Below are 14613 nucleotides of genomic sequence, written 5' to 3'. Positions count from 1 at the left end.
GCCCAGCGTGTTCTTCTCTCCCAGAATCACTTCTCGTTGAATCAATCGTTCCGTTGATTCTGTTTAATATGTTCGACAATACACTAGCCCGCGTTGTTGATGACTGCTTTTATTGTACACAATACTCGCTACATGGCCGTATCTCTTCAGTGCGCTCGCTAAATCGACGCGGACTTGATCCGCCCACCTAGCTCGCTGCGTTCCACGCCTTCTTGTATCAATCGAATATGTAGCGTATACCATCTCTGCAGAGTTGCTGTCCGGCATTCTTGCAACATGCCCTGCCCATCGTATCCTTTCAGCTTTGGCCATCTTCTGGATACTAGGTTCGCCGTAGAGTTGGGCGTGCTTGTAGATCATCCTTTGCCGCCACACAGGAGTACAGATGTTCCAGTTTTGCAGAAGCAAACTTCCCCTTCACTGTCAGCATAACACCAAAGTTCCCACCGGGATTGGTTACCCGATCTTCTCTAAGGTTGCTCACCCCGGCTAGTACCGCAAGGAGGTAGGGATTGGAGTTGCTGTGCAGGAGGCTAAGGACCACACAGAGGGGTCTATTTTATTCCTGCAGGTAGGCGAGGAACCAATGGTACGTCTTGCCCAGCATTTACCAACCAATAGGTACTCAATAGACTGGCCCTTAAACAAAAAAGTTGTAAAACTCAACGGGGCACCCCCTAGATATGTGCCTTAGGGTAAGAAAAAAGCTCTCTCAAAATTTCAACTCAATTGGTTGCTCAACCAGCTGGCGCATTCAATGCGAAGTTTGTATGGGATATTCGTTTCAAATATATTGAAAATTGACCCTATGTCACTGTTTCGTTCCGTATACTAGTTGATCACATTCAATCGAGCCCAGAATGTCAAATACACTAGTTGATACCCTAATGAACATAATTGCAGAAGGTTGCATCTCAATTGAAGCTCATTTTCATTAACATTTCAGTTGTTGAAAATTAGGCTTAGGTCAGAACTCACGTACAATCACATATATGCATGCGCCTTGTGCAGCAGCTCGCCCTGCGTCATAGGTGGCTATGATGCGCCTGATGGCTGCCACCAATATTGCTTGTATTTAACAAATCTGCTTCAGATAGTTAAAACACCAACTTTTTCAATTTTAATCATGATACAACCTTCTACAATATTGTTCGCTATGGTATCAAGTAGTGTTTTTGACATTGACATTTTGACAACTGAACGCGATCAACAATTTGCCTGATCCAAAAAGTAGACGATGTGCTGTTTCCCATATGTTTGAGCTTGAAATCTCATATTATCTTCAATTCAAATGCGCCAACTCATGGAACGACCAAATGAGCTGAAATTTTCAGGAAGTCACCCTCTAACACTAAGGAACAAACGTGGGGGGTGCCCCGTGGAATTATACAACTTTATTTTTCTCTCATACTGAGCTGGGCCAGTCTAGTACTCAAGCAGTCCTCAAAAAGGGGCTCTGTAGGCAAGTCCTCTTCCGGCAACGTTAGCTAGTATCTTGTTTGGCGTGCGATAGTCCGATGGTACTGGTAACCTTCTAATTAATTGGGTCACCAAGTGGCTCGGCAGCTTAGTTGGTAAAACATTCGTCTAGTATACAAGAGTCGTGGGTACGAATCCCTCCTAAGCACGTGGATTTTTTTTTCATAATTTCACTTATAATTTATCCTTTTTTGCCACGCGTAATGAGTTATACAATTTATTTTCCGTTTTGTAATGTACATTGAAATATTCTGGCTTATTATTAATGAACTCGCTCCCAATGTCTCCACAAAACCGTTATATCCTATTCTTATTTCGTTCCATTTCCAGACGGTAGCTTAAGTGACACGGCCGTGATACAAAGCTTGGACTCGCGGCGTAAGCTGGATCAACGATCACCCAAGAGTGAGACCCCAACGAGGGAACGGGATCTCTTCGGTCCCGGTATGGGCAAGAAGAGTAGTTCCACGTCGCAACTGTCGGCAACAGGTAACTTGCTCAAAATTTTATCAAAACTGCCTTTTTCGGTTTTCATTAAATTTTGAGTTTCTTTATTATGAAGTTCAATCATGTGAGATTATGTGCGTCTAGCGCACAAAGTGAGAGAAAGGTATCGAATTACATTTAAAAAAAATCTGCTCTGGCAGACAGTAGTCGTAATGTAAGTTATTAATTGGATTTCAAAAAATAAATGTGTAAATTATAAGGCGAGAGATTAGCTCCATGTGTCGCATCGATGTACAAGAATCCCATCATGACACTCTTTGAACTGACCATGTTTTGATAATCAATTTCATTCAACATATGAAAAAGGTCGTAAGCGCCGAATGGGGTTTGGTAAGCGTGGCAAGAACTCCTTTACCGTGCACCGAAGCGAAGAAGTGTTACCAGGGGAAGTTCGCGGAGGCCTATCGCGTGGTTCTTCAGCGTCTAGCGATGGTGAAGGCAGCGCAGATGGCGACAGGTTCGCTCCAAGTTTTCTGTTCCTTTTTTCATTTCACTCTCGTTTCACCATCCATCCTGTTGTTCAGTTTTGGCTCTGTTTAACATTTTTTATTCTAGTATCACAACCGTCAACCGTGTACGCTAGTAATAGATTATTATTTTTGTGTTCAAGTCGTCATTCTGTATTGTTGCTGTAGTTGGTTCCGTAGAGATTCATCAAATTTGTATGACCTTATTTCCTAGAAAAGTTTCCCATTTCAACGAAATTCACATAGCGAGCTCCGATCAGTGTATATTGCTTCACGCCAGTCTCAGAGATAGATTGTATATTCACACGTCAGGTTTAAGGTCAATAAACATGTTTACGGGGAGACATAGAATTAATACTAATAATAATCAAAAACCTAAAAACAGCAATGCAAGGAGCGTAGTAACGTTTCGTTTATAGGGTGCTTCATAGATGCGAGTGGTTTACGTAATTGGAATGGAATGTCATGAGGTAGAATTGATTATTGTTATCGGTTAGTTCCATACACACATACTCAAATACTTTTCAATACTATCAATCGAAAGCTTTCTTCTTTAACTTCTATTTTACGTTTTACTGTTTTCTTCTAAAATAACTTTTGATTTAGCACTATTTATACCGACGTTTTAGATAAAGCATGTTTAAAAGTTTGAAGGCGGATATCAATTTTATTCACTGCTGCAATAGTGTATTACGTAGGAAATCTAGGTCAATATACGGATTATTTAAGTAGCGGTTAGTAGCAAAAGGAGTAGGTGACAAAAATGATTTTTCTTAAGCTTAGCCATCATTTAAAAATTTCGTTTTTTTCTGCTGGACAGAAAAGTTACCTAAAATACCGTTTAAAAGCTTGGAAACAGTAGTATTTTTAAATATACTTAACTAAAAACCTGCCACATCACTTACACCCGTTTCCGATCCGCCATATTAAAGCAAGTAAAATGACGTAAATCAAAGTTAAAAGTGACGTAATTTTCGGTCATATTGAACTGGATATTGATCGGATCACAAACACTTGCAGTCACATTTGACGTAAGTTTACAATAATGACGTATTTTACATCGAGTATTTTTCCAACTATGAAATTTACGTCATATGTATGTAATATTATAATAAATAAATAAATACACTCCCGTGCAAAAGTTTGGGTTCACCCCCTCAAAAACATATAAAAGTGTTCTGTCCATATCTCTGCGATTACACGTCCAATTGAAACTCTTTAAGCCGCATTCGAAAGGCAAAGAGTTATTCTTACTTCGTATGTATTTTTCCAAAAACATTTTTTGAATTTTGTTTACTAAATTGTCTCTTGAAGTTGTGACATTTTTGAATAAACACACTGAAAAATCATATCTAATTTCCTTAGCATTGGGTCGACCAAAATTTTAAATCAAAGTGTCATTAGAATCGTAATCTTATATTCTTTGAAGAGACCCCACGATTTTTTTGCGGAAAAATCTGAAAAGTATTCAAAATCAATGAAACATTCAGTCAAGTCATCGTGCAAAAGTTTGGGTTCACTCCTCAGTATGGTGTATCGTGCAAAAGTTTGGGTTCACCTGAACTTACTTAAATCTGTGAAACCTCAAACCAATCATGTACGCGCCATTATTTGCGGTCAAATAAGCTTTAAACTATTAAAATCGGTTGAAAATTGGCAGAGATATTGACAAAAATGATGTGCGTGCGGCTCAGGTGAACCCAAACTTTTACACGATTTGCATCATACTGAGCGGTGAACCCAAACTTTTGCACGATGACTTGACTGACTGTTTCATTGATTTTGAATACTTTTCATTTTTTCCGCAAAAAATTCGTGGGGTCTCTTCAAAGAATATAAGATTACGATTCTAATGACACTTTGATTTAAAATTTTGGTCGACCCAATGCTAAGGAAATTAGATATGATTTTTCAGTGTGTTTTTTCAAAAATGTCACAACTTTAAGAGACAATTTAGTATACAAAATTCAAAAAATGTTTTTGGAAAAATACATACGAAGTAAGAATAACTCTTTGCCTTTCGAATGCGGCTAAAAGAGTTTTAATTGGACGTGTAATCGCAGAGATATGGACAGAACACTTTTATATGTTTTTGAGGGGGTGAACCCAAACTTTTGCACGGGAGTGTAAATATTAGTTTTTATTAGTGTGTACATACTAACTTTGAGAGTTTAAAATGTTGTGTAAGTTTAAGTGTGAACTGCTGGACTCATTTTTGAAATCACTCAACATTATTTATGGCTCATAAAACCTTTAATTGTCGAATAACATGCCTATTTCAAAATAAATGGCCTACATTTAGGCATATTATGCGAAATTGAAAAGTTGATTTTGCAAAAAAAAATATCAAATACACGAATTGTAAGGATTTTGACATCATTTTTAGATTCAGGAAATCCAAATTTAGTAGATAGTGTTTTTTAAATTATTTGTTTATTATTTTCAATTTGATATTAACAATTATTTTAATAAAATGTTGAATGTTATTTCACAATAAAAAAAAAACAATTACATAAACTGATAAAAATCAATGCAGTACTGATTTTGTCGAAACAAGTTTGACAAATTTTGAATTCCAAAGGATAACATAACTAAAAGATGTGAAATAGAGATTAAGATCCCGGATAAGGGTAGCTGAACAGGATGCTTGTGTTACTTAATACAGGACACATAGATTCTTCTTTTTCTTGACATTAAGTGGGACAGAACTTGCTTCTCAGCTTAGTGTTCTTATGAGAACTTCTACGGATATTAACTGAGAACTTATGTTGCCTAGTTTGGCATTTTCGCATGTCTATCGCGAAAACACCTGATATAAGAAATAAATGATACTCAAAAATTAAAAAATCGAGTTTATTTAGGTTTCATTAATAATACATGTACTAGTGTCTCCATAATTTACAATAGATTTACAGGCCAAAAGATAGAGAAACAAAAAATAGATTGGAATACCTTGTACCTTTTAATTCCGCCCTAATTGCTTATCTTTGATAGATACGCGTATTTCGACTTTCATTTGCAGCAGTCTTCTTGAGTATCAGCTACTCGTATCCACTTTGCAATCGTGCATTCGTGTAAGTTTCGTTTATTTTGAATTAAACTATAATTAAAAAAAAAAACAGATGCAAAATAATAGAGCATCTTAGATGTTTGCAATTTATATCCGTATAATATAGGAAAAACATCTAAGGATAAATTATAAATTGATATCTGACCTTCTTGTTTATTTGACAGAAATAAATACCTTCAAGAATGGAACACAACATTTCACAAACTTAAAACTCTGTTTCTTGCACTTTATTATGTTTATTTTGTCTATCTTACACAATAGCAATCTCTTGTTAGATTTGACATATGTGAGCTGAACTGCTGGGTGATTGATATCGAATTGCCCATCCGCCGAGTTGACATTTCGTTCATCATTGCAATGCATTGAGGGGATTCAGTGCGAAATTTGAGACAAAATATGCGCATTATTTCGATACCGATTTGTCTTTGTTATTTTTTATGTCATTCCGTTTTTGTAAACATTGTAAATACACGCCTAATCACTCACAGACCAAGGGATATCGCCATCATCCTCGTCGTCTACATCGCAACGCAAACGATCCTCAGCGGGATCGATCCAACGATCAGTCGAAGTGACACCGATTCCATCACAGTCGGGGGCCAATCGTGCCGGAAGTTTACACTCAATCTCTAGCTCCGAGGGCTCCTCGTAAGTTTCCCCTTCCGCTGCGGGTGTAAACTATGTGTTGCCTTTTTGTTATTTCATATTGCTCTACCACTCACTGTCTGCGTATAATGAGTTGAAGTCGTTTTTCCTCGATAATTCTTCGTATTTTGTGGTTGATTCTATGTGTATTGAACTTCTCGTTGCTGTCCTATACTATATTTTGCAAGAGTGTTTATGAATTACGGTTCTATTTAAGTTTGAATATTGTAATACAAATTCATGAAATATTAGCCATATGCTTTTTTAACCAGAAGAGTTAATATGTGAATTACTTTATTTTTTTAATTTTTGTTGATGATTATGAAGATACCTAGCCAAAGAATAGTTTCTCAGCAAATCGTGCATTAAGTACTAGTGAGTGATACAAGAAAGCTATGTAAAGTACGTGGTGGTTTTGAACATATAATATCAATAAGTAGAAATTTCATGCTGTAAAAATACTTCTTCTAAGCAATAAGGTTTTTTAAACATTTAATAAACAAAAGTGAATCTGTTTGTGTTTATAATAATTATGATCTCAAATTAAATTATTAACATGTTTTCATACAAGTTTCATTAACTTTTCAACATTGAAAGTCTGATACGAAAATCCACGATGTAAGGATTTGATTTAGCGATTTCATCGTCAAGTTTTTTGTTTTTAAGTTTTTTACTTTCTATATCTTATAGTATATTGTAATGTATGTATGCATTTGCAACTCAATAATTTAAATCTGTACTGCACCTCAATTTTTATTTAAATGTTTTTCTATTATATATCTGCTTGTTGCATGCATTGAAGCTAACTAGTTATGCAGTATTAAGAAATAAATCGACATTTTCGGAATAAACTTCTTCAAACTATCTATCTCTCCCTGTAATTCAAATCTATCGAAATAGAATGAAGAGACCGAATAGCTGAATGTACTATTCTCCATCCAAGGCATATGTTCAACTTGTAACGATGCAATATTCTAACCCCTAGTGTGAATCTCATCTATTCATTGTAAACAGACCTTTGTACTACCAAACCTTTGGAATCTGACTGTTATGAATGCCCTGTATTGAACAGTAATTGACATGTCGCATTACTTTGAGTCGTCACAATGATAGTCAAGTACATTCTAATGGGGATGAATACTAGTTGTTCCCTATTGAAACGTTCCACATACCGTTCGTTATAGTTCTCTCTGAGATGGAAACTGCTGCATCATACTCATACTTGATTCCATGCTTTGCGTTGTCTCATTCACTCTTCGCTTTCGTTTTGTGAACACACCTTCATTAGAATCATCATCACTTTTCAGATCTCACTAATAAATGTAATAATTTAAATTATAGTCATGGTCTCATTTTACATGCTTTTTGTAGTTGTATAACAAATTTATTATCACAAGAAGTAGTCCATCATATTTCATCAAACGGTTTTTGAATGGATTAGTTGAGCAGAGACCCAAATCTTATCAGAGAGCGCTGTTCAGTGAGGAGGTAGTTACATACATGGATCCCCGGAAAATTCGGAATATTAGTTAAAATGGGCAATTAATGAAACCCATCCTAAACAGTTGCATTTTTTTTGAAACCCATCAGAATTCGTTATTATACAGGGTGATTACTATTTCCAGTCAGTAAATATGCATAATAAATGCATATATGAATTTCAATTTCTAGTGAACAGTTTTTTTTATATCTCTTAAATGTTTGTGAACACGAAGTATAGTTCAACTTGCGTTTAGAATCATACAGTCTTATCCGTAGGGATCGATTTCTCTTCGTCTATTTTTTCTTCGGATTAGTACACAAAATTAAGTCAATTTATTTAACATTTTACGATGCAGCATGACGAAGGACGATGAGTAGTTTCTTTTGAATTAAAAATAGCAGTCAAAAACGGTTGCCTGGCAAAAGAGAAAATTGATGAAAATAAATCGAGCATTGCAGTTATGCTTTTATGATACTGAACGCGAGAGATCTTTCTTTATTTACCATGATTATTAGTTACATGCGTTGTCCCAAAGACGTTATTATCCGTTTCACTTTAACAACATTTTAGCCTCGGTGGTCAAAAAAGCTTTCGGCATATTGAAAAATCTTTCATCGAAAAACATTTGAAAAAAGTCGATTTTTGTATTTGTACCCATTCCTCATATGAATCCAAATAAAATAATACTATAATCATTATTACACTAATTTTGATGAACTTCAACGACTAAGGGACCAATCCGATGTATCTTTAAGATAAATGAATTAGCATACATTTCAAATTGAGCATGAATTCTTGCGTGGCACTCACACAGTATGGCCAGCCTGTCGCAGTATGCCGTATTTGATTATAATTACTAATATAACCCGTTCTCATCATTATGCAAATCGACATTTGAAATACTACAACTTTCCAATCCTATCAATGTACCCAATTCTTGTAAATGATTGAAATATTTGTATAATTATTGTTTTTTTTTTACCAAATTTTGAAATTTTCTTGAGATAGTAGAAATGTTATAAAAATGTACTATCATACTTATATGAGATTTTGATTCTTACTTGCCGTGTTGTTTCTATCTTTTCAAACACTGAAAGATAGTAGAAAATTTTTGTAAAGATCCAAATCAAAAGCTAATACAAATATTACATATACATAAAAAAATGTGAGTCATTACATAAAATGTTAGATTTAATTACAAATAATCCATAATAGCATCATACTTCATTACATAAAATGTTAAATTTAGTAACAAATAATCTATAATAGTATCATACTTCTTGTAAATGTATAACTATATTTCACATTATTTTTAAGGTTTAGATGCACAACTTCATTGATATCTTTGCCTTTTCAAAACCTCACATCATAAACACATCATTAGTTGAATTTACCCACCTAAAGCCTAACCCGTATAGGCCTGAGTGAAAGCAAAAATACTAAAACCCTCAACGCTCAGCGAATACTAGACGGATTCAAATAATATTTGGTCTGTTATCTAGTTTCTAAAAGTGGCCAGAGGAACTCGGGAACATTCATGTGGCCGGAGTTATTCCAGTGGGTCACTGTGTCAAGTCGGGTAAAAAAGAGACATGTCAAGTTAGCTTTATTTTTTTGTAATGGCAATAAATTTAATTTGCATAAATCATTTAGATCTGATTTTCAACATCTCAAATGAAGAGTTTTACACTGTTTAGAATGTACCGGATGTGGTTACTTGGAATTAATGCCTGGAAAAACCGGCTATAGATTTGTTGGATATTGAACCGCTTCAATTCTCTTAAAGTAGAGACCAAACATAATAGTTCTCTAACATGCGTTCCCATATGCTTGACACAGATATTTGGATACAAATTGGCCACTTTATCGTACATTTTAGGCGCTCGGGTGCCCGAAAATAATCATTTGAAGGATTAATCAAATGCAGGGCACATGCTTCTTTAATTCAATCGTTTCTCAAAACTTTTACGCTGATGCGTTTTACTTGAAACTCCTTGATGTAGTGGCCACATTATAGACAATTCCAGAAATTATCTGTGACTTGAAATTTGCCTTCCTATAGGGGCACAGAACCGGTGGTAGGTCATTTGACATAAAGTCGTTTGGAATAAAGTCGTTTGGCATAATGGTCATTTGGCATAATGGTTGTTTGGCATAATGGTCGTTTGGCATAATAGTCGTTTGGCATAATGGATCTGAAACTAAGCATTTCTTAAGATGTCATTCGTTTTTACGTTTCTATTGAATCTTTCTGGTGACATCAGGCTTGTTTTGGAGTCAATTGATACAAAATGACACTATTCAACAATCTTATGCTCTTGAATAAACTAAAGCATATCAGGAAAGTTATTGTCAATAGTATTTATCCAGAACTTACCGTTCTTTGAAATATTAATTCTTCTTTTGAGTTTCGCTATTGGAATAAATTTTTGCACTGTTGATTTTGATATATTAGGCACAAATTTGCCCTTCTGTTAAACATTCTATGTTTTTTTTCTAAATATCATTAAACCATAATTATAGGCATAAAAACTGTTGATCTAAAATATAAAAAAAATTCACCTTCTTTTATACATAGGCTTTTCTTTGGTGCTATATTTTTCAGAATTATTAATTAATTTTTGTTTCCAACTGACAAAAGGGCGGCTAACAATGATAACATTGATCTGCTCAAGTAATAAGCGAAAAGGGAATTCGATTACTGCAGTTACTTTGATGGGTTGTGCTACTTTTCCCCGAATGTCGGTTCCCCGAATGTCGGTTCCCCGAATGTAATTTCACCGAATGCCAGTTCCCCGAATGCATGACCCCAGAATATCCTGCTTCCCCGAAAACTTTTTGTGACTAATAACGAACTGGCCTTCTAATATGCACCCTTCTTTATTTATTTGGCGGTTCTTCCGAGTTTAACCGTCCTCAGCATTTTTGCCATCCCAGAATATCTTCTTCTTTCAATTGCTTATAGTTCTTTCTCGTTCACCATTCAGTCACTGAGACTATTATAGCACTTATTTAAACTGCACCACTTTTCGGGGAAACGGTTCATCTGGGGAAATGGCTTTCGGGAAACTGGCATTCGATTTTTATTTATTTTTTATTAATGACACTTTACACTATTAGTGCATTCGTGTCAACACCTTACTCTACATTGCTCTATAAACATCAATTACAATATTTAGCTATAAATTTGTCTTGTCGTTTCGAGTGTTTGTTGAATTTGACAATCCATTCTGCTGTATCGTTTGGATCGGGATCAGGACCTGAATCTGTGTCTGTATCCGTATCAACATTTCTTCCACATTCCATCTCACTGTTGTTTGCCGTTGCTACGCTTTTTTCTGCTTTCTTCCGTGGTGGTGAATTTGTTTCCATCGGACTCATCTTACGAACATTTCGCTTCGACTGCGGCGGCCGACGGTTCTGCGTTTGTTTGCATCTTTCACTTACTTTGTTGCTGCTATTTTCGATTGCGAGACTCATCTGCATTCGGTTGTCAGCCACACTTAGGCTTACCAGGTGGTATCCTTTGGGAGGACATGTCCTCCTTTTTGAACCTGTGTACTCCCGTCCTCCTTTGGGTTGAAAATGTCCTCCTTTTCCGAAGTAATTGAACAAATAATTTTGTATCTATTTTTTCATTAGAATCTCTCAAATGATGATGAAGGAGTTTTTACGCTAAACCCAATGTTAAATTATGCGAATTTCCTTCAGTGTTTTTTTATTAACCTTTGTGAATTTTACATTTTAAAATATTTACATGTCTAAGGCTTCCAAATCGAATATGGAACAGATTATTGATATCCTTTCTAGATAATATTTGATATTTAAAGCTTAAAAAGGATAGCTTGTAGTTTGAGCTGAAAATTGAATCGATTGGTCACCACCAGCTAGTGATCAATCGATTAAGTTTCCAGCTCAAACGGATGTATGGTTTTTCAGATTTGTGCTCTTGAAAATTTCAGGTTTGGCTTCGTTTTATCTTCACTTTAACACTTTGCTAAAAAAGTCGAAAAAAATATCTACCACATTCACTTAATTTTCCCTTTTTCAAGAAACCACAGATCAAAACTTTTGCAATTCTTATATCAACCTATTTTATAGTTGAGTATGAAAATGACCTTAACCATCTAAAGATGCCCTTAACTTAAGTTTGGTGTCTAAGAAAGTAGAAAATTTAATAATTTAAATGAAAAAAAAAAAAATAAAAATTGATTTTTTATTCTGGTAGGGCAAAATATTGAAATGTCCTCCTTTTTCAAAACAACTAAAGCAAATTGTCCTCCTTTCTGAAATATCCTTCTGGTAAGCCTAGCCACACTTGGAGTTTTCGTTGTTGCTTGGGTTCCCACTGCTGATGCTGCTGCTGCTTCGGAGCACTTTTGCTTCGGATGTGCGTTGCGCTCACACCGCTTGCATGTGGGAATTTGTGAGTGGTAAGAGACTGTCGTAAGATTGTCTTGAATTCGAATGAATGACGGTATGTGTTTTTGTAGTTCAATCCGCACCACACGAACGCCGTTCGGGACACCGGGAAAGAATTTTCGCCACAGTCACTGACACTATTTTTTCTTATTGTTTCAAATGATCGGCGACAACGGCATTAGGTATACCGGGTGGTAGATCATGAAGGCGGACATTGGTTGCCATGTCTTCCATGTAGACCGGGATGTTGACGTTTTTCGGTCCAACTGGCATGGAATGCTTCAAGTGATGTGAAGCAGCTACACGCTCCGCTGCTTCCAAATTGCACATCTCTATGAGAACGCAATTTCCAATGTTGTGTATTTGGAGATTTCTAAGTACCGTCATCTCAATCCCCAACTTGTCGCACAGAAACTTTTGTATGTCTTCTGCATTTGTTCGCACGGGAAGTACACTGAAATCAATTACAAGCGTATTTTTTCGTGTGGTAGCCTTTGTTATCTAACAACAGTAGTTCACAACGATAGTAAACCGAGAGTTTGCTATGCAGCAAAAAGCAGACCGACAAGATCGAGTGCTAGCTGACCTAGGACAGGACGTGACAGCTCAACGAAGACTGCCCGTTGTTTTTCAGTCAATAACCTTGACGATACTAAATCCAGTGTTACCAGTAACCTGTTGAAGCAAATCTTGTGAACAAATTTAAATATCAAAACTTATAATTTGATTGTTTCTTGCACGGTTAATTCATTTGGTACAACAGAGGATGCTATATTTGCAAAAAATCAGGGTTAAATTCAAAACTGGCGACATTTTTTGAGAGAATTGACATAATTAGCATTATATTGGTTACAATAAAGTATTTTTTTTATTCATTTTTGCATTGTAGGAGCCCATGCTTTGAAGTTGAGTTCGAATATAAATAGATTTGAAATAAAAAGATTTTATGGAAACTTTCCGAACTTTTGATAAAAATTCTAATCTATGAACTAGCAATACGGCCGGGCTAGCAACAAAATGTCCTGTTGCAATACAACTCAACTGTGAAAGTAGGCCTTTGCCAAAACGACCAATGGGAAGTGGTCTTTTTTGACAGGCAATTGGTTTCGTTTTTGTACTTTGACCTGTCACGTCTTGACAACTGATCACTTCGATGATTCTGAACGTAATTTTTGATGTCTTTTCGTTTTATTATGCCGCAATAACTTTTGGCGTCCAATCTTCTATTGGTTAAATCATAAATTTTGCCTTCTTTTAAAAATAGGCTGTTCTATACATTTATACTGTTTTATTTTTTAGTAAAGCTAAATGTTCACCATTTCCATTTGTTGCTGTTTTATTTATTCTTGCAAGAGGTGCTGTTAGAATGATAATAACTTTAGAATCTGCCAATATTCAACATATTTATTTTTGCAAACACTTGATCTCCTTTCGAGATATTCTGGAAGAAATATTATTTCAATCACAAATTTTCCCTTCTTTCAATAATATACGGTGTTTTTGATGTACACTTCCAAAATTAAAGTTGAATTGAACCGTTAAAAACCGTTCAAATGATTTGACACAAATATTTATTTTTTAATTTGTGATTCATTTGAGTTATGCTGTGAGAAGATTTTTTTTGCGTTAGAGCCTTAAATATTTTTAACGAAAAATAATCTCAAAATAAATCAAATAATTTTCATCAAGCGTGACTTCCAAACTGGGATAGAGCTTGACCTGCAGCGAAATATTCTATGAGCATTCCCTTTATTAATAACTTGGTGTGTAAACTCTGAGGTAGAGTATTGTGCCTTTCAATTCCACCCTAATTGCTCATTTTTTGACATTAGATAAGCACAAGATAAGTAATTAGGGCGAAATCGAATGGTACAATATGCAATTCCACTTGTTGATTATATTTAAATTCTTTCAAACTTGTACGATTTTGATCGTTCAAAGAACTGTTTCAAATGTTGCATCAAGAAGAATATATATATATTTAACTGATTTTGCGTATTGTTTTGTAGGTCTACTGGGTGTTTCGTGTTGTCCGTTGCCTAATGTTCGTGATTGTTCAGTCTGTGCAGCCTTTGCCAAAACTGATGATTAGTTCAAGGTTGTTTTGAAAGGTCTCTCAAGTGACTATAAGTCACCTGAAGAGATCAAAAATGGAATAAATGATTTACCGTCAAGCTACCATTCACCGTGCATTTAAGACAAATTTGCACTTCAAAAAATTATATAACTTTTCCAAATAATTTGAAGCGTATTAGAATACCACTACGTAGCGTACAATTATATAATAATTCAGGGAAAAATCTAAAACTAGTGATGCATAACTAAAAATTACTCAAAAACTATGTTTGAAAATCTCATGTTAAGGTCTCCTCGTGCCGTTCTATGTCACCATTTACCGTGCACACTAGTGCACCATTCACCGTGCGTATAGATTTCGCCATGATTTAATTTTGTTTCTTGAAGAAACGTTGTTGATGGAGCAACTACAGGGGATAGGCAAAATGATTGAGATAGGCAAAATTTTGCCCAAATTCAAATGC

The 14613-nt window shown here is 35.4% G+C and overlaps 1 protein-coding gene across 3 annotated transcripts in view; it reads left to right on the top strand.

Annotated features, from left to right (window-relative positions):
• Positions 1–14613, top strand: part of LOC5578447 (regulating synaptic membrane exocytosis protein 1) — a 172393-nt gene that overhangs the window by 138398 nt on the left and 19382 nt on the right. For 2 of the 3 annotated variants that reach the window (XM_021855306.1, XM_021855303.1), the window contains exons 19-20: positions 1810–1968; positions 6012–6171. In XM_021855306.1, coding sequence (XP_021710998.1) covers positions 1810–1968; positions 6012–6171 — 319 coding nt within the window. Of the gene's footprint in view, positions 1–1809; positions 1969–2292; positions 2444–6011; positions 6172–14613 lie in introns of all 3 variants that reach the window. The other variant, XM_021855304.1, reaches the window with a different exon arrangement.

This window comes from Aedes aegypti, chromosome 3 (assembly GCF_002204515.2).
Source record: "Aedes aegypti strain LVP_AGWG chromosome 3, AaegL5.0 Primary Assembly, whole genome shotgun sequence".
Taxonomy (NCBI): domain Eukaryota; kingdom Metazoa; phylum Arthropoda; class Insecta; order Diptera; family Culicidae; genus Aedes; species Aedes aegypti.
The sequence above is the reverse complement of the archived record's forward strand: the minus strand, read 5'-3'. Positions and strand labels throughout refer to the sequence as shown.